The following is a 20758-nucleotide window of genomic DNA, read 5'->3' on the forward strand; positions in this document are numbered from 1 at the left end:
ATTTTTAAAAGCGCATACCGCCACCTACTGTTCATGTGTGTGTAACATCCCGAACTTTCTGCAACTTTAAGTGGTACTTTTTTTTTTAGATTTGTGCTATGAAAATAAATTGCTTTCCAATTTTAGTAATTTTCTCTTTTCCTTTAGTTACACACAGGTTTTCAAAACTACATAACATTTATGTATATGAAGACAATAATAGTATAATAAAAAGAATTAAAGTAATATTCTCTTATGAAGTAATCTATTTGTCTTTTGTTTACAAATTCTTTTTTTCATAGAAGAAAATCATTCGTTTTTTGGTATACAAGTCTTTGTTATACAACCTGAGATGAAACACATTTCAAATTTGTTTAGTTTTAGTATTCCTAAGGCAGGATGGTAAATGTCGCTGACTCCTGCTTTAATTCATCATTACTATTACAAGAACTCTCTGGTCTTTTATTGCATTTTATCCATTTATAATTTTATTCCAAAAACCCATGAACTCTTCTACATTACATACTGGACAGACACTAAGCAGATTCTTCCTAGTGCAAATAATGACTTTATTTATTCTACAAATTAAAAGCTGAGTTCAGGATTTTGTCAGAACAAATGTAAATTTAAAAAGGTTTACACTTGGTTAGGTTTTCTCTGCGGTCTGACAGGAAACTGGACCATCAGATCACCCAAAGCTGCAGGTTTGGAACAGAATGGACGCCTGGATCGGCTGATGGACCAATCAGTGTTTGGATCCATTTGGGTTCTCCATATTACTGAATCCCTGAGTTTAAATACGAAATGTTTGTCTGGATGTCTGCAGAACGAAGGTAAAGAACACCAGAATGTCCATTTGTGTGCAGAAGAAGAACACAGCTGACCACATCAACTGTTGGTCTCCATGTTGTAAAGTCATGGTTTCCTTTCTGTCATTGGTCTGGTTGAGTCTGAAGCGTCTAGCTGTTGAAGTTGGGCGTCCAGCCGAAGACGTCCCGCTGTCTCCTGCCTTTGCTGCCGGACTCCAGCGTTTCCTGCGACTCGTCTCCGCAGTGGTGCTTCTTCAGCTGCCGGGAGTCGGAGAAGCCCAGGTGGCAGCGGTCGCAGGAGTACAGCTTGATGCCAGTGTGGATCTGCATGTGGGACTTGAGCTGGTTAGATTGCCGAAACCGCCGGCTGCACACGCTGCACTGGTACGGCTTCTCTCCAGTGTGCACCAGCAGGTGGCGGTGGTAGTTCTGAGGTGTCCTGAACTCCTTGCCGCACTGCTCACAGCGGTGCGGCTTCACCCCAGTGTGCAGCAGCTCGTGCTGCCTCAGCTGCGACGCCTGCAGGAAGCCTTTGTTGCAGAAGGCGCAGACGTGCGGCCGGTCGCCGGTGTGCTGCCGCTGGTGGTAGCGCAGCATGTGCCGCAGGTGGAAGGTCTTCCCACAGGTGTTGCAGGCGAACTCCTTGGTCTGCTGGTGGCTCTTCTCGTGCATCCGGAGCGTGCTGCTGCTGCTGAAACTCTTCAGGCACATTTTGCAGGTGAACGGTTTGACTCCGGTGGACCTGCGGCGCGCAGCGCCGGGCAGCCGGCCCTCCAGGTCACCGTGAACCAGCTGCTGGTGTTTCTGCAGCTGACAGTTGTAGAAAAAGGTTTTTCCACAGCAGTCGCACATGAAGGGCTTCTCCACACCGTGAACCAGCATGTGGGTTTTCAGAGCCCAGGTTCCTGAAAAACCTTCACCACACTGATGACACCTGGTGGAGAGCAGAGGGAAGCACAGGATGAATTTGCATGTTCCATGATGCCTTTAGATATTGTGTTTATAAAGTTAGTAAAAGCACAAAGTAAAGAATTACCTCCATTATTAGAAGAGCTCATTTCAGTCTAGAGGTGCTAAATATCTCAAAGATAGCAAAAATGCTGCACGAAAGTTAGCTCAGTGTTCCCTCCGCTGCCTACAATAGTCTCGGTGTGCATGGGGTCTGAATCTAGCTGGAAATGTTTCGGGTCTGCCTACCTGTGGGGTTTCTCTCCGTTGTGGAGGTGCAGGTGTCGCTGCAGGTTGTACTTAAGGCCGAAGCTCAGTCCACAGGTATGGCAGGTGAAGGGTTTCTCTCCGGAGTGGACCACCCGGTGCTGCATCAGCCCCATCCTGCATTTAAAAGCCTTGTCGCACTCGCTGCACTTGTACGGTCGCTCGTCAGAGTGTGACCTCTTGTGGACGCGCAGGTTGCCGCTGGTGGAGAACCTCTTGCCGCAGGTCTGGCAGGGGTACGGCCGCGCCCCTGTGTGGACCCTCTGGTGCTCCTGCAGGCTCTTCTTCCTGGTGAAGCTCTTCCCACAGACGTCACACATGAACGGTTTCACCTTAGCATGTGACACCTCATGGGACCGCAGCGCGGCGGCAGAGGTGAAGGTGCGGTCACAGGCATGGCACTCCAGCGGCGTCTTCTCCAGCCGATGCGACGCTTGGTGGACCCGTAGCTGTCGCAGGAGGCGGAACTTCCTGCTGCACTGATCGCATTGCAGCAGCTTGTCCGGGTCGCGCTCCTGCGCCTCGCGCAGCTGGTGGCTCTGCTTGTGCTTGAGCAGCATGTGTGCCTTGTAGAAGCCTTTGTCGCAGGCGTCGCAGGGGAAGGGCTTGCGGTGGCTGGCCATGTGTTTGGTCAGCTGGTGGTTCTGGTGGAAGCCTTTGTTGCAGAGTTCGCAGAAGAAGCGCTTCTCCTTGTAGAGCTCCCGCCGCCGGCAGCGCTCCAGATCCTTCTGCCGCTCCGCACTCGCAGCTGCACACACACACACACACACAAACACACACACACACACACACACACACACACACACACACACACACACACACACACACACACACACACACACACACACAGGTTCTGGGACCAGTTCTAAGAGAGGTACCAGCTCCTGGATCAAAACGCTCCAGAATACTGACAGAACCGGGCTCGGGTCAGCGGGTTCAATCACAAAAAATAACATTAAATTTATCACAGTGCCTTAGGAAAAAGCTCAGTAAATGGACCACCCAGAACCGCCTGACAGGAAACCCGGTTCCATCTATTCTGACCCAGTTCTGTCCATTCTGACTGCAGCGGTTTGAATGTTTCATTCACCATAAATCAGAATTTTACCTGTTGGACTCTGGAGGCCCGTCGGACCCTCAGATCCAGACTCTGGTTCTTCTGTAGTTTCTGATCCCTGAAGACACCAGCACAGAGTTGAACACCCTGACCAGCTGTGGTAGAACTGAATGTTCTGATTCTTCAGGGCGCTCCTGAACTCACCATGGTTCCCTCTCCCTCGGGTTGGACCGGGTCGCCTCCTGGAAGCCCATTGGCCAGTCCGTCTTTGGCCTCAGGTTCTGTGGAGATCTGGGTCGTCTCTAAAACCACCTCAGCCTCAACCTGCGGAGAGCCTGGAGCAACCAGATCCGTTTTCTCCTGCAGCACTTCAACGCAGCAGCTGTTCTGTCTCCCAATTGGCTGTTGGGCAGAAAGGTGGGTGAAGATCTCCGGAACCGGGTCGCTGCAGGTGGGCCGAACCGAGACCACCTGCAGTTCAGCCAACCTGACTGAAGGGTCCAAAACTACAGAGAGACAGTGAAGGCATCACAAAACTATAACATTCAAAATAAATGACTTCCTGTTCAGAAGGTTCTCACTCGTAGAGCAGAGTTACAGTTTCCTTCTTAAAGCTACAGTACGTCACTTTTATAAAAAACTGTTTTTTTCTATATATTTGTTAAAACTATCACCACGATGTGATAGATATGAGACAGATAATCTGTGAAAAGATCGAGCTGAAGAAATGCACCGTTCCCAACCAAAACCAACCAATCAGAATCAGGAGGCGGGTCTTACCGCTGTCAATCAACCTCATGAACAAGCTGCTGAATGTGCCAATGGCAGAGAACAAGTAACCACTGCCAGTCATGCCAGTATAGTTTAGTAGAGAGCAGGCGGGCAGCTCATGACAATGAGCATGATTGACAGCACTAAGACCCGCCTCCTGGCTCTGATTGGTTGTTTCTAGTTAGCACTGAAAGAAGGCAGAGGAGCTCCATTTTCCTCAAAGATTATCTGTTTCATACTATTTTGTCACAAAGTAGTGACAGCTTCAATGAATATCTAGAAAAATATTTATGATAAAAGTTACATCACAGCCAGGGGAAGGTCTAACGCTGTCAATTAACCTCATGTGCTCCCTGCTAAAAGTGCTAATGGCAAAGAAACAACTTACTGCAACAGGAAAACTGTCAACAGTGGTTGTGCTAACCAGCATTAGCATTCACAACAGGCTATCCTAACAGGGAGGTGCTGTAGCTTAGCCTACCAAGATCGGGTGGAGGGAAGATGTGTGTACATGGGCATGACTGACAGCGCTAAGACCCACCTCCTGGCTCTGACTGGTTGTTTCTTGTTAGCATTGGGAGAAGGCAGAGAGAAACTTGATTTTTTCACATACTATCTGTTTCATACCAAACTGTCACGACAAAGTGACAGCTTCAACAAACATGTAAAAAATATTTTTTATAAAAGTCATACTGCATCTTTAAATCCTCACCTAACGACCGAACTTTGGGAGCCTTGTGGTTCTTCACTGCAGCAACGGGTTTTGGTTTCTGTGGTTCTTCCCCCTCCAGTCGCCTCACTTTGTCCTTCAGAGCTTCGTTCTCCGTCAAAACAGTCAGGTAGAGTTCTCTAAAGATGCTGCGGATCTTGCGGACTGCCTCTCTGGACATTAGAACCAGAACACTGCTCAGCTGCAGGACGAAGGAGAGTCAGAGGTTAAACCTGGACAAAGAGCAGAGAGACCAGAACCAGAACCTTCTGGTCTGATCAGGATCCAAATTCCACCAGAACTTTTGATAATTTTTCTGATTTAAAAATAATAATAATAATAATAATAATAATAATAATAATAATAATAATACAGATAGTTGTGTTTCTGTGTCTCCATGGCTGATTCTACAGGAAGGAACTGAACTTTTGGGCCCAATAAAATTCTGTTACCATCAAAGCCACAGTATGTAACTGTCAATAATGCTAGTTAGCATGGCCACCAATGACAATGTATAGATAGTTTTTCTTTAGATAAGTTGTTTCTCCAACATTAGCACATTTAAAAGCTTGTTCATAAGCTTGATTGACAGCGCTAAGACCCTCCTCTTGGGTCTGTTTTTCCAGACAGCAATAGTGACTCCAGGAGGAGATCCACTTATTCACCAATTGTCTCATAACAAACGATCATAACATGGTTCAAACTGCTGATTCAAACCTGCAGAACGTTCTTTTCAGGAAACACTCTGCTGACAGAACCGAACCCGCACCTGATTCCGCTTCTCTTTTGGTTCCTGCTTCTCCAGCAGAACCTCCTCAGTTACTGGTTCCCGTTGTCCCAGTAGAACTTCCACAGCAGCCTCCAGCAGCAGCTGGAGAACCAGTTCGGTCTGACGGTCAAAAGTTTCCTCTACGGTTCTGAGATGCTTCATGGCGAACCGGAACCAAAACCTATATTCTGTTCAGACAACAAACTGCGATAAAAAGGCTGTTCTGGTCCAACCTAAGCGAAATATCTGCTTCCCATCAGTCCAACATGGCGACTCATCCTTTGTTGACATCGCGGGGAGTTCTTCTTCTTCGTTTCTTTCCGGTGGGCTGCAGGTTGGTGGAGGCGCGTTGCTTCCCTCTGGCGGCTGAAACCTGCTATGTCAGAAACAGGCCCAGAATGTAAACAAAGGAGTCATGTTCATCAAGGGATACATCTTCTTCAAGCAAGCATAAATAAATGTAAAACCCAATAATTACGTAAATAAAAGAAAAAAGTGAAGAAAAAAATTCATGAAATTATAAAAAAAACATGAATATGCAAGTTGTAAAGCTGTACAGTTGCCTTGCAGCAAGAGGGTCCTGGGAAGGTGGGGAAACAGAGCATAGGTACGTTCATGGGTCCAATCTGGAAGCCACACTACACAAGCACTATTTTAAAATTAATAAGCCATCCGGTCACATTAAAAATACGTTTAATAAAGTTCTGTTCAGTAAAAATGGGGTGTGTAGATTAAGCTCAGCTCTGAGTGAAAAAATCCCCCATATTATTTTAATATTAAATAATATCAGCAGACATCTTATCAGTTATCAGGATTTGTAGTTAATCTGAACTTTGAGAATAATGTCTGTCTGTCTGTTGTTCAGGTGATTCTTCTTATGGCCATTTTTAGAAACCAACCAGTCGAGCATTAAATCACAAACAAGAGAAGAGGCTGGACTCCGGATCAGAAAAATCAACTTTATTCATATTTCATCGTTGATGAAAACATAATCAAATACATCAGTTTTTTTTATTTCTCACAGTTTCAATAAAAATAAACAAGTGCAATAATCTCAGAGCAGGAAACCGCGGCGTCCATCAGACTCTCACAGTGCATGAAGAACAAGTCATGAATAATCTGAACCAGTTTCCGAGTCAGAGCGCTCTGTTGGCGTTCACACAATGTTTAAATGCTTCCATCAACCAATCAGAGAGCTGCATCTCCAACCTTCCTCTCATTAGCTGATCTTTGGACCAATCAGAACTCAATCTGCTTCTCTTCAGCATTTCAGCTCAATTTTAATCATTTCTTAAAGAAACTGCATGAAACATTAATATAGGCTGATATAATATTCATTTCCTGTAAATAACTACAAATAAATCATGTTTGAGGAAACTTTTACAAACTCAGGAAGTGCACTTAGTTTAATGATGACAAACATTTTGTGCAAAAGGAGAAGTTTGTGAGCAGATAAATATTTAATATTTAATCCATGTGCATATTTCAACCTGAATCCGGCGCTTGTCTTCAGGTGGTTTCACATTGATCACAGAAAGAAGGAAGTTTTCTTTCTCCTGGTTCATCAGGACCAGCAGGCATCTACAGATCAACAGCCACCTGACCTCCAGGTCAAAGGTCAGGTGAAGATCCTGATAAACTTTTTGAGTGTGATTCACACTGTGGTGTGGAAATGGCTGTTATCCAACAGGATGAATCGTTTTTGGCTACATTTATGAAGCCAAACTGGATTTAATCTGTGTTCACACTGGGGTAAGGTCTGGATCAAACTGATCCCAGTTAACCCAGGTTAGTTAACTCAGGTTCTAGTTCAAACTCAGACTAGTCACTTTAGTTTGCTGCAGAGTTCTACTGCTGTCAAACTGGAGTTAAACTGGAGTCAAACTGGAGTAAAACTGGAGTAAAACTGGTGACAGTCTGGAGTTATACCAGAGCCAAGGAGACTAGACTGAAATTAGACTGGGAACCAGTAAGAGTTAAACTTGAGACTAAAACTACAATCTGAGTTTTAAATTGTAGTGAAACTGGAATCAAATCGGAAACAAATTAGAAACAAACTGGAATCAAAAACTTGATTAAATAAATATACATAAATAAAATAATCATAAAGGAAGGAATTTAAAGTCAAAGTGGTTTGAAAAATTTATATTTAGCTTGAATCAGAACGGAATTTACAGTTGAGTCCAGTTGAGAATTTCCACTGAGACTCACTGGAGTCACAGTGGAGTGAAACTGGAGTCAAACTGGATTGAAAATTCACCACTTGCAAATGAGCACAAACCAACAACCAGCCTGCCAAAATATTCTCAGTTTTAAAATATTTTATAAAAACATGTTCACGTTCCGACTACACTCCACACACAGACGTCACCATCTTTTCTTTCAGAAATATAAAAACACATCGCAGTGATGCGCCGCGTCTTCTTTTCAGACATAGAGGAATTCATTTTTTCTGCTACACAACTTAAAAAGAAACAGCCATCTGAATATTTCACAGATAAAAAAAATAAGAACTAGAAAGACGACAGGAATCTCTGCTACACCTGAACAGCCACGCCCCCTCCGCGCCGCTCTGCGCTCTGATTGGACAGCAGGACGCCTGTTTGAACCTTTGTCTTAAGGAGTTAAAACCTGGCTGAAAGGCTGGACCGGAACCAGGTCAGAACCGGGTCCGACCCTCAAACTGCATCTTGTAATGTGAGCGTCCTCATTAGGATAGACAAACAGAAGCTGCGGCGTGTGTTCAGCGTCACTTCCTGTCTGATAACGACGGTCTGATCGATGCTTATTTACTGACGCACATTAATTTCTGTCGTTAATGTCCATTAACGAGGTTCAGATGAGGATGAAGTCAACTCAAACTGCATCACGTGACAGGAAGTGGAAACATCAAAGCAGGCGAGTCTGCAGGTGTGAACGTCAAACTGAATCAAATGATTGTTCAAAGCAAAAAAGAACGACTGGAAAGTTCAACTCATCAACCAATCAGCTGGCGGCAAATTCAACCGGCCAGCAGCTCTGGAGGAAGATGATGATGAGGAGGATGAGACATAATCTTCATCCTATCATTACTATCGTCATGATCATCATTTTCATCATCATCATAATTATCTTCATCCCCATCACCACCCTCATGACCACCATCATCATCATTACCAATAATGATGATGAAGATCATTATAAATTACGATCTTCATCACCATCATTGTCACCACTATGGTTACCAACATCACCATCATCCTGGTCGGTTTCTCTCTGCCTCGGAGGAGGACGTTGTTCTGGACGTCCCTGTGGGTTGTTCTCAGATGGCGGTGTCCCAGAACACGGTGGTGGCGTGTCCGGTGGCGGTGGGCGGGGCTGAGTATGGCGGCGGCTGCTTCCTCCTCCAGCTGGGCAGGTTGGGCATGCTGTCCTGTTTGCACAGGTTCTTCTCCGGCCGCTGACGAGCTTTGATCTCTCGGCACAAAACTCTCTTCTTCTCGATCATCTCCATCATGGTGGCGTCGCCGCAGAGCCACGGCATCTGGTGATGAAGAACAGCTCGTCATCATCGCTCACACGCTGTGGTCCTGCCTGAACACTGAGCCTCACTGAGTCTGGTCACATTCAACACTAACGGCAGCCTGTGGATGGGTCAACATTCAGACACCAACAGGGTTGGATTCATTTGTCTATTTATTAAAGCTCAGTGGTGGACACACTTCCGCTAATATGCTAATAGAGGAGCTAACTTTTTGGTAGCACTTTGACTAACTTGGAAAATGTTTCCCTAAATTACTTTTTTCAGAAAATTTGAAAGCGCTAAGCTAAAAATTTGCTCTGCTAACCAGCTAATTTTTAGCTTAGCACTTTTGCCAGCTGATTGCTAGGAATTGTTCATGTTCATATTCATGGTCTTGTTTCTTAAGTGGGTGAAGACTGTTTAGGTTCTCCTTGAGTTCACAGATGCAGCAAACGATGTTCATTCTGTACCCATAATGCATTGCTGTAGTTGTACAGTAAAGAGTTTAAAATCTACTGATGTTCTGCGTGTTTTCAGACTGAAGTCCTTCTCTGGTCAATTAGGCAAAATCAACAATGGTGATTTATTGATTCAACAGTAAATGGATGTGGCTGGAGAAGCTGAGCCCAAAGAATCACTGGTAATTCATTGGGTTATTATTAAACAAACTCCTATATCGCTGAAAAGTTACTAAGTTAGTTTTATCCTATTTCAAGTGTACTAAGATATTCACACAAGAGACTAGACCTAAATTACTTTGTTTTTGCAGTGTATGAATAAAAGCAGCTGTTTTAGGAATTTGTCTGAATGGAAACAAATTTAAACAAATGTTAATAATTACACAGTCAATATGCTGATTTGTGGATGATATCATGATCTATAGATTTTTAAGCAACTCTGACATCATGGACTGGACCCTTAATAATTCAGTTACATTAAATCAGTTGAATCTAAAATGACAAACTGGATTGATGACCAGAAACCAGAACACTGAACACACACTACAGCGATCCCAAAAAATTATTTAAATGAAAAACAATACCACTGCAGACTGAGACAGAACAAACACCACACAAGACATTTTGGTTTTTATTTGAAAACTTTGACACAGAAACACAACCACAGGGAGAAGGTGATGGATGTCAGGTGAGGATGAACTCAGTTCCAGTCCAGTTCTTCCAGTTAGCACTGGGCAGGCTCTGTGTAGCTTTAAATGATTTCCAATTAAAGCAAATAATAGTTAAAACAGGATTAATTATGCTTCATTAACTCTGTAAATAAATGAAAATGTCCTGCGTCACATGAAGGTTGTCTGTAGAAACGGGACTGAAAGTGGGCCAGAGCATGCATCAGAATGCATAACAGCAGGGCAGAGCCGTTGGTCCGGTTGGGACAGGGCAGGGTCAGAGGTCACACCACAAGAATCAGCATGCAACAGAAAGGTGCGGGGTCAGCATGGGTCACAGCGTGGGCAAATTGCATCAGAAAGGGGCGGAGTCAATATGTAAAGAATGATGTGTCATGACAGAATCTGTCCAGGAAGAACGATCTACAACGACATCATGGCGTTAGCACAGGCGCTAAAGGAAATACTTCCAGATGGATAGGGTTCCCTTTGGCAAACACATTTCTAATCTTACAGGTGATTTCTGGTAAAAAAAAAAAAAAAACCCCAGATAAAATCACCATTGAATGCACTTTGGTCAGTTTAAAAACAATGCTGAAACTAATTATTTTAATAAATAGATTCACTCCAGGAACAAATTTTTTTTAGTTCATGTGCAAATAAGTTGATGGTTCAGATCGAGCTTCTGGGACAGATTGTGCAGTAACAACATCTGGTCAGTATGTATTAAAATGGAGCGTGCTCCAAAAATTGGGCATGACCTGTAGATGTCATGTGTCAGAGTTAGAGTCCATCAATATGTATAAAAAATGGGGGCAAGTCTGTACTTCGAACCGGACTGAAACTGGGCCAGAGCGTGCATCAGAATACATAACAACAGAGTGGAACAGTAGGTCTGGTTGGGACAGGGCAGGGTCAGAGGTCACAAGAATCAGCATGCAAAAGAAAGGTACGGGGTCAGCATGGGTCACAGGGTGGGCAATTTGCAGCAGGAAGGGGTGGAGTCAATATGCAAAGGACATTTATGTACATAAATTTGATGTGACCGGTATTTATTACAATAGCGTGGAGTCAGTGTGTCTAGGAATGGGCATGGTCAGCATGTATATAAAATGGGGCAGGGTCGGTATCGGAACAGGGCGGAGTCCATATTGGAACGGGCGGAGTCAGTATCGGAACGGGCGGAGTCAGTATCGGAACAGGGCGGAGTCAGTATCGGAACGGGCGGAGTCAGTATCGGAACAGGGCGGAGTCAGTATCGGAACGGGCGGAGTCAGTATCGGAACAGGGCGGAGTCAGTATCGGAACAGGCGGAGTCAGTATCGGAACGGGGCGGAGTCAGTATCGGAACAGGGCGGAGTCAGTATCGGAACAGGGCGGAGTCAGGATCGGAACAGGGCGGAGTCAGTATTGCAACAGGCGGAGTCAGTATCGGAACAGGGCGGAGTCAGTATCGGAACGGGGCGGAGTCAGGATCGGAACGGGGCGGAGTCAGTATCGGAACGGGCGGAGTCAGTATCGGAACAGGGCGGAGTCAGGATCGGAACAGGGCGGAGTCAGTATCGGAACAGGGCGGAGTCAGTATCGGAACGGGGCGGAGTCAGTATCGGAACGGGGCGGAGTCAGTATCGAAACAGGGCGGAGTCAGTATCGGAACAGGGCGGAGTCAGGATTGGAACGGGGCGGAGTCAGGATCGGAACGGGGCGGAGTCAGGATCGGAACGGGGCGGAGTCATGATCGGAACGGGGCGGAGTCAGTATCGGAACGGGCGGAGTCAGTATCGGAACGGGGCGGAGTCAGTATCGGAACGGGGCGGAGTCAGTATCGGAACGGGGCGGAGTCAGTATCGGAACGGGGCGGAGTCAGTATCGGAACAGGGCGGAGTCAGGATCGGAACGGGCGGAGTCAGTATCGGAACAGGGCGGAGTCAGTATCGGAACAGGGTGGAGTCAGTATCGGAACAGGGCGGAGTCAGGATCGGAACGGGGCGGAGTCAGGATCGGAACAGGGCGGAGTCATGATCGGAACGGGGCGGAGTCAGTATCGGAACGGGGCGGAGTCAGTATCGGAACAGGGCGGAGTCAGGATCGGAACGGGGCGGAGTCAGGATCGGAACGGGGCGGAGTCAGTATCGGAACAGGGCGGAGTCATGATCGGAACGGGGCGGAGTCAGTATCGGAACAGGGCGGAGTCAGGATCGGAACAGGGCGGAGTCAGGATCGGAATGGGCAGAATCAGTAACTATATTGTAACATTTGGCTTTATGATCTTATGACTCTTAGTGAGGAAATTTTACAGTTTTATTGTGTTAAAGTGCTTCAGAATGACTCGCTGTTAGTCGAGATCAGTGTGGTATTAGTGTTACTGTTAGAAACTTCAGCATGTTAGTAATCAAGTGTTACTGAGCCAGTTATGTTCAGCTGCTGCAGGCTGTTAGTGATTAAAATTCAGATTGAGACTAAGTTCAGGAGAAGATGTGAAGTTCCTGCTCTCTGTTTGTTCACCAAAGCTCAGTCCTGTGTGAACATTTCAAACACATGGTCAGGACAGGTGACACAGACAAGAGCAAACAGGTGAGAGGGGGCGAGGTGGGGGCGGCTTACCTGGCTGAGGGCCGGGTGGTGGGCATCATGGAGGTGGCGCTGCGGCGTTCCGCCTGGAGACGGAACCCCTGATGTTGATGCAGACCGGCCCAGTTTACCCACAGTCTTTGATTCTGCAGAACCAGACATCAGTCACCTGACAGGTATCAGCTGCTCACCTGAGCTTCAGAAAACGATTAATCCTAGAGCTAAGAAGCCATGAAGTACAGATCAGATGAATCCAATGTTACACTGTAAAAACACAAAATTACAGCCAGAAAGTTCAGTCCAGTTTCAAGTGCAAATTTCTTATTACACTTGAATTACGACAAAACTAATTTACAAGTAACTTTTCATCAAGATGTAGGAGTTTAAAGTCAATAATTCCTCAATATTGATAAAGAAGTCTGAAGTCAACTGGCAGATTGTTTCACTTATAACAAGACATTCTTCTCATGTTATAAGTGAAATATTCTGCCAGTGGAACTAATACATTTTAGAGTAGAATAAAATAAAATTTTCTGTAACCTAAGGAAAATCTGCCATGGACTCAAGGATGCTACGCACAGCAGCATCTGCCAAAACAGACAATAAAAACACACACGGTTCAAATAAACAGCTAGAAACCCAGACTACACACACAACAGTTTAATAAGAAACAGCAAAACACCGAATTTACTGCACACCTTCCAGGCCTCAACATACCGTCTATTTCAAATTTTGATTAAAGATTTAAAACAGTTCAGTTTCATTTTTGTGATTCTGTTCTTTCTACCAGAGGGCAAAGTTCATCAGAAATAATCATTGACTTAAAACAAGCTCCTGTATCTGGCTGAAAAGTTACTTGTAAATTAGTTTCGTTGCATCTCAAGCACATTTGCTCAATAAACTAGACAACATTCTAGGTCAGATTTTGTGTTTTTGCAGTGCAGGCTTCTCAGTTAACTAACCTGAGGTTCAAATGAGCTTATGCATAATTTAGAAATGACTAAAATACTCAAAATATGACAAAACAACACATTTTTTAGGGAAGTGTGACGTTACTGTAGTAATCAGACACAGAACTTAATGTGCCCAGAGGTTACATCAACAAACAATATGATACAATCTGATGAAGCAGCAGCGAGATAAAATTAGCAGAGACGAGACAGAGAGAGGTTTAATCAGCGCTGAGTGGGGTTTCAATGGCTGCTGCTCTCCAACTCTGTCTGGGGAATTGTGCAGCACTTAGAGAGTGAAACGGAGAGGGAGTCCAGCCGAACGCCGAGTTCTCAACGGAGAAAAGAAGTTTAGTTTTATTTTCTCACAAAACAAGAAGAAATTCAACACACTGATTTAAATTGAACTTTTTTTAGCCATTTGGGATTACCAACAGTTTCCTATTTGCTAAATGCAAGAAAACAGACATTATTATCATCTGTGTAATTTTTTTATCCGCAGATAAATTTAAACAAACTGAAACCAGTTTCTGAAGCTTCAATTTGTCTGAAAATTCCTCAACTAAAATAAACAGGGTCGGGTTTGGATCCATCCAACCTGAGCTCCTGTTGACATAACGGTTCAGTTTTTAGAGGATTACAGGACCTCACCTCCTCCTCCTCCTCCTCCTCCTCCTCCGCCAGTCAGCATCATGGTGGGGCTCACAGAAGACCTCCCCATTCTGCTGGAAACTGGACTGGATTGTCCGTCTCTGTCTTTACTGTCGTGTCTTGGCAGAGTCTTGGAGTCTCCTGCAGAAATGAAGCAGAAATCAAACATCAGTGCAAACATGAAGAATCGAACAGAACATTCATCCTGCTGCTTCGGTGTGAGGCAACCAAAGCAACACGACGATGTAAAAGCTGGATGTATTTTTAAAAAAGGCAAATACAAACTGATTCTAGTATTTTTATCCCAGACAAAAATCTAGAAGTATTACAAGAGTTCACTTATTTAGAGGTTATTGTTTAAAACAGTTTGCTTAAGCAAGTGAAAAAATGAAATTTAATATAATTTTAGATTAATTAGTAATAATCTAACTATAGAAAGTGCTAAATTATACTTTGATGCCATGTTTAGTCTTAATACAACATGTTGCTTGGCTTGCAAAACAGTTTTCAAACCAGTTGAAATGGTTTATAAACAAACAGTAAAGGTGTTGGATAAAACAGCCATGTTACAATCATCAACACTGACTTATATCAGATATGACTTAAAAGAAATCCTCCGCCTTCAGGAAATCGTCCCAACATGGCTCCTCCATTAACCCTTTAACAACAATTTTACTGGGCAGCAGCTCCTATAATGAGTTCAGCAGGTCCATCAGGTGTTTGCTAATTGCTGCTGGCTAGTCTGAAGGAGCTGAGTGGGGGAGGAGCTGTGTCTCGAAGGCGGGGCTAGGTCCATCCAGGCATTTTGTACGGCTGAATGGTTGCCATGGAGATTGAAGGATTTCTCAAAGATGGAAGAATCAAAGCAACCCTCCAGGTTGATGAAGGAATAACATTATAACATGATGAAAAGATAAAACAGGGCATTTTACATAATACTGCCCCTTTAATGTTGTTTTATATATTTATTTTTTCGCATTATCTGTCAGTATGACTAGAGGTTAAATTAACCACCAGGCTATAATCTCATGTAAATCTTCATTAATACATATTTACAGTTTTTAAATATAAACTTGAACCTTAGATTAGGTTCTACTAGGGTTATGATAGTTTTGGGTTTTTCATTATAGTTTAGTTTTGGTTGTGAGTTTTTGTCTAATTCAGTTAGTTTTAAGTAGTTTTTAGAGTGTTTTGCTGGTTTTTATTATTATTAGATAAACATCAGTTTGAAAGGCTAATAAATAGATTGATAAACACAAAACAAAGGGAGTCAGATCTCTAATTTCAGTACGTTTTAGTTTTATAGACAGACGACGTATTTCCAGTCAGTTACAGTTTTCTCCATTAATTATTGTTTTCATTTATTTCAGTTGATGAAAATGTTTAATCAGTTTCAGTTTTTGTTATTTTGTTAGTCTTAGTCAATTATGATAATTTTGGTTCTGGTTCTGTTCTTGCTCATCAGATTTCTGGTATTCTGTGACATTCTTACCTTCACCCTCTCTGCTCTTCCTCCCTGCTGAGCCCCTCTTCATCACCTGCCTGCCGGACGCAAACAGGTTGTTGAGTTCGTCCAGCGGGCTGGTGGGAGTCTGGCACCGCGCCGAGACGTTGTGCATGGAGCCGTGGGCGGAGGACGAGTTACTGAGTTTAGCTCCACCCTCTCCTGCCCTCTGTGAGGATGACGATGATGAGGAAGAGGAGCGGGGTATGCTTCCTCCTGCTATCAGAGTGTCATAAGGGGGCGGCCTCTTCAAACTCAGAGGAGTCAGAGCGCGCCCCATGCTGACCGGAGATGGGCATGCTGATTGGCTGCGGGGGTAGCCGTGACCGCTGTGGGCGGAGCTAGACGACTTGTAAAAACTCGAGGCAAGGGGAGGGGCTGATGAGCGACCAGAGGATGTGATTGTGTGAGTGTGGGATGCGTCCCGGTCTCGGTCTCGGTCCCGGTCCCGGTCCCGGTCTCGGTCTTTACGGTGGTGACCGGAGCTCTGTGGCTGCTCTGCTCCACCCGATTTACTCAAACTAACGTTTTCTAGCATAGGCAGACGAGTGACATCAAGCGGGGTGAGAGGGGACTCGTCGGAGTTGGGGGAGCACTGGACCGGGGCGGGTGGGAAGACGAGCAGCGGAGGGCGGTGAGTCAGGAGGTTTGGGAAGGGTGGAGGAATGTCACAGAACGAACCGCGGGAAGACCACGCCTCACTGTCGATGATGGTAGTCTGCACATCCTGTAGAAAGTCCTCCAGCATCGGGTACTTCATCTCCTCATACACAGACTCGCTCTGCTCGTCGTCCACCGTTTCCTGACCTTTCAGCTCACGCAGGATGTTTCCGACCATCTCGATGTAAACCGGCTCTTCGTCGTCCGTGTCTCTGGATGCCGGGCTGTGACTCTGAGACGAGGATTTATCGCCTTGGAGGGAAGACTTCTTGCTGCAGTGGTTACGGACGTAGGACTCATCAAAAGAGGAGCTAAGCTGAGTGTTTGGGTCTCTCTTGGGTTTGGGTGGAGGCATCTTCCTGGATTCTTCACTGTGGTGATGGTATCGAGCTGCAGGCAAACAGAAACAACTGAGAATCCAAACAAATACTTACTTCTTATTCACCCTTAATGTTCAGTGACTTATAAAGTCGTATTTGTCTCCCCATCCGGCACATCTGATTCAAGTAAATCTATAATCTAATAGGACTGGACAACGACACAATAATGATAGCTATCGTGATAGGTACTTGATTAAAAGCAAAAGAAAACAACTCCAATAAAATATTGATAATTTCATTGAACTCCAAACAAGAACCATGTAGCATTCTGGGGGACGTAGGCAAAGGAAAGGCTTTAGCAGCTCAACCTCTCACAGCTAAGCTGTGGTTGGTGGCATCAACTCACTCACTCACTCTTTGGTTACCTAGCAACAACCTGGTGAGTAACTTGTTCAGTAGCAGTTTCGTGTTGACCCAACATACTCGGGCGTACTTCGCTCTTTGGAGGTCGATGTGAAAGCAAACGTCCACTGGACGTGTTCGCAAACAAGTTTGATAAGGTAGCTGAGCAACTAGCCCCTTTCTACTAAACACTCAGATACAAGCAAGTTTGCTGGTATTTATTTGGATACTAGCAAGTTTGGGAAACATGCTAGTATCCAGTCAAGTTGGATACAACTGGTACCTACATTTGGTACCAATGTGTACCAACTGTACATTTGTGTACATCGTACACGATGTACACAAATGTACCGACTATGAAATCTCAACCGTCTGCGGTCAGTGCACAGTCCACAGAATACATGCAGTACGCCTGAGTATGTGGGAGCAGTTTCATGTTTCGCCACCGTGGCCCATAACTGCTTAAAAATGAAAAAGATTGTGGTGGAGTTACAGGAGAAAACGAGTATAACAACTCAAGAGGAAGTTGTGGATAAAAAGCGAAGGTCACTTCACCAGTTTGGCTGTATTATGGCTATTTAAAAGAAAACGCTTGTATCGTAATACTTTCTTCACCCAAATCACCCAACTCTATTATCCAATCAGCATGCCATTAAGTTTGGTAGTAGTCCAAAATGACCCAGTTCATAGAAACCAAGTTTTGGCAACAGCAGCATCAACAACGACCCACGAGAGCTGAACACAACTGATCTGAAGGCTTCAGGGGCGTGGCTCCTGAGGAACGTCGGTCCCAAAGACATGGATGATTCAAATCTCACCTTCTGAAAGTTCTGCACCATCCTTTGCTTCTTGATACTCTCTCTTTAGGAAACCAGAGACTCCATCCACCGCCTCAGAGCTGCTGCTCAGTTTGGTGGTCGGGTCTCGCTTGGGTTTGGGTGGAGGTTGCTTGCGACTGTGGTTGGAGTCTTCCTCTCCGCCGCCGACTGAGTGAAGAGACTGAGATCGCACAGTGAAGCCTTGGGTCGGCGTGGGCAGTCGGTCCTGTGGCGCCGGCATCGTCATGAAGCCCATCCTGAAATGTTTTCCAGAGTATGCCCCATCTGAGGCCGTGGCGACGTCTTCTCCAATCCTGGGAAAGACCAGGAGAATGTTGGGTTAGTGTGATCAACTGAAAAGATTCAGTCAGTAGAAAGGAATAAGAGGAGATTCGTTTGATTCAGTTTAATTTTGGCCTCCAGTCGAACTGAATCTACCGGACTATCAGTTGGGAAAACACTGTTAAAAAAACAGGACCATCGTCAAGATTGCTCAAGTTCTGTTGTAGATTCATATTGATCACTGACCTGTTAAGATTTCTTAATGTAAACAAATCAAATTCTGCGCCCTCATGTCATTCATCAGAACTAAACTTTCACCTCTTCATGTTTCCTACATCTGAAAAACTTCAGTTGGTACCGTTTTATCCTGAGTCAGGAGGCTGATTAAAAGAACTAGTCAAATCATTTCAGTCTCATAATCAAAAAACTGAAGATTTAAGGAGAATTGAAACACAAGATGTTCAGCTGAAGACTTGCCAAGAGAACCTGTGTCTTCTTGATGGTCAAAATCCTGCATTTCAAAATAAAGTCTGATGAAGTGATATCGACAAACATGATCGTCTGAGTTACAAAACAGCCCGTTTACCTCTTAATGGCCTCTTCTTGCCGTCTCTTCTTCTGGTGTTTCTCCTGCAGGTAGGTCCAGTTGGTCTGGTTCCGGACGCGGTCGCTCTCTCTGGCGATGTCGGAAGCGTTTTGGATCACCAGACCGTCGTATGTCCGAAGTGCGCTGTCCTCCACGTACTGAAAGAACCTCCTGAAGGAAGACGCCTCTTCCTGAGAGGTCATGACTCCCCACGGATCTGAGGACGAGGAGAGAAGGTCACCCACGGGTCGGACACCCACGGGTCGGACTGTTGGCTCCATCTGGGTCTGTGGCTGACAGCTGACATTCAACTAAACCTGGAAAACTCAAGTAGAATGCTAGAAAGTCTGAGCATTTCTGAAACACAGACTCCAATATGGCCGCTCCTCACATCCACGTGGTGAAAACATGTTTATTTTACAAGAAAACCTTCTTGTAACAGAGAGTCTAAGATCAGTGCTAAACGAAGTGAATGCAACATCAAGTTGAGAAAATTAAAAGTTGTGTTTGTGTGTGGAAAGAAAAGCTCAGTATGATGTTCGTAATGGCTACTTGGGCGTCGCCATGTTGGAATCCCAACTTCTCTGACTATGCTAACTGGGACATCGCTAACTCAGTTGTGATGTCACTTCCTGCTCTGACTTCAGAGGTAACTGGAATTAAATTCACTGTCAGTCTGTCGGTTTGGTGCTAAGCTAAAGAAGCATTTCAGTGTTATTTTGTCGATTTGACCACGTCCAGCTGAAATATCACAAATTTAGACTGAGATTCTTTAACTCTCAATTTGGTGATTATGAAACCTTTAGTTCTGTGTGAAAACACACAGAAATTAGCTTTAGCTGCTGTTTGTTCCCATTAAGATAACATTAAATTTAGAAAAGCATAAACAACATATACCAGCTACAAATTGACACTTCAGAATAAAGTTTGTGGTTCTGATTTTTCTGAAAAAAACTAAATCTATAAGATGTCTAATTATTTTTATCTCATTTTCTAACAAAATTATCTTAATTTTTTTAAATTTCAGATCACTTTACAAAACATAAAGGCTTTTTATTAGTTTATTGGGGCTGCCAGTCGATCTAAAAAGGTCATTTCCAAACAACTCAAGTCCATTTTTCTATGGACAGAAATCGGGGAACACTTTAAAAAGTTGCTGATCCTCATTTCCACAGAGAGTTGATGCAAAAAGTTGACACAAAGTTTGTGTATTAGGATTACTTTGTAAAGTAAATAATGAACCAACATGAGAAAATATGAGAAACAAAAACATAAAAACTGCAGCAGAAAACCAGGACAGAGTTTGTTCCTTTAACAGCTTCACTTCCTGCTTGTTTAGCTTGACCAGACTCGGACTGTAAGCTGGTTTCTGATGCCCTAAATTCCTCAGAACGTTTGATTCTCTGATAGTTAATGCTATATATAACTGACAGTTAAATGTACAGATCAATAGAACCATCTGAAGGACCTTCAGTTCCTGCTGTTTGGTGTCTTTCTGAATCCTTCTGCTCTCCATCCCCTCCCCCACCCCTCTGTCTCTCAGCATCCTTCTAAAAATGGAAGAGAGAGTCAGCCAGGGGTAACCTAGCAACAGCAGCATCTCTCAGAGGAGCATGATGTAATGCCTCCTTGTGTGCGGCTGATGAAGGGGAGCCGATGGAAGGAGGAGGCGGTGAGGGACAGATGTTCTCCTAACCCACCGGCGGGTCGATGCTTGGAAGACGGAGCATCTCCTGCCGCTCCACCCTGACGCCTCGTCTGCTGCTGATTCAATCACGTTCAGACATGAAGTCGATTCATTTATGTAACGTCTCTCCATCAACCACCTTCTGCATCCCAGAGACCTGAACTCGGCTCTCCTCTGGGTTCTGGTTCCCGATGGTTCTGCCGCCATTTCCGGCTCTGTGCTAATGCTTTCAGGAGCTGAGAATCAAATAATCTGCTGAATCTGAAATTCACAGCAGAGAGAATCCTGAGATGTACTGCTGCAGGGAACAGGAGGAAGCAAAACTGCAGAAATATCTGCTAAATGTCAGTTTCTGAAGGTCCAGAATGGATTTGACCCGAATCTGTCTGG

The 20758-nt window shown here is 44.6% G+C and overlaps 2 protein-coding genes across 2 annotated transcripts; both read right to left on the reverse strand.

The window, feature by feature from the left end:
* Nucleotides 1–439: 439 nt before the first annotated feature.
* On the reverse strand, nucleotides 440–6006 carry LOC106914284 (uncharacterized). The gene is made up of 6 exons (XM_014980976.2): nucleotides 5310–6006; nucleotides 4544–4742; nucleotides 3265–3566; nucleotides 3112–3178; nucleotides 1986–2751; nucleotides 440–1722 (listed from the first exon to the last, which is right to left on the reverse strand). Exons 1-6 carry the CDS (start codon nucleotides 5469–5471, stop codon nucleotides 939–941), a joined length of 2280 nt encoding a protein of 759 aa, XP_014836462.2. The 5' UTR covers nucleotides 5472–6006; the 3' UTR covers nucleotides 440–938.
* A 242-nt stretch (nucleotides 6007–6248) lies between these two features.
* Nucleotides 6249–19131, reverse strand: nyap2a (neuronal tyrosine-phosphorylated phosphoinositide-3-kinase adaptor 2a). Its single transcript, XM_088011568.1, has 6 exons — nucleotides 18682–19131; nucleotides 17814–18127; nucleotides 15602–16663; nucleotides 14110–14250; nucleotides 12542–12654; nucleotides 6249–8832 (listed from the first exon to the last, which is right to left on the reverse strand). The coding sequence occupies exons 1-6, from the start codon at nucleotides 18960–18962 to the stop codon at nucleotides 8611–8613; spliced, it is 2133 nt and encodes a 710-aa protein (XP_087867694.1). The 5' UTR covers nucleotides 18963–19131; the 3' UTR covers nucleotides 6249–8610.
* Between the last annotated feature and the right edge of the window lie 1627 nt (nucleotides 19132–20758).

Source organism: Poecilia mexicana, unplaced genomic scaffold, assembly GCF_051168715.1.
Source record: "Poecilia mexicana isolate PSO_F unplaced genomic scaffold, ASM5116871v1 scaffold_13, whole genome shotgun sequence".
NCBI classification, from domain to species: domain Eukaryota; kingdom Metazoa; phylum Chordata; class Actinopteri; order Cyprinodontiformes; family Poeciliidae; genus Poecilia; species Poecilia mexicana.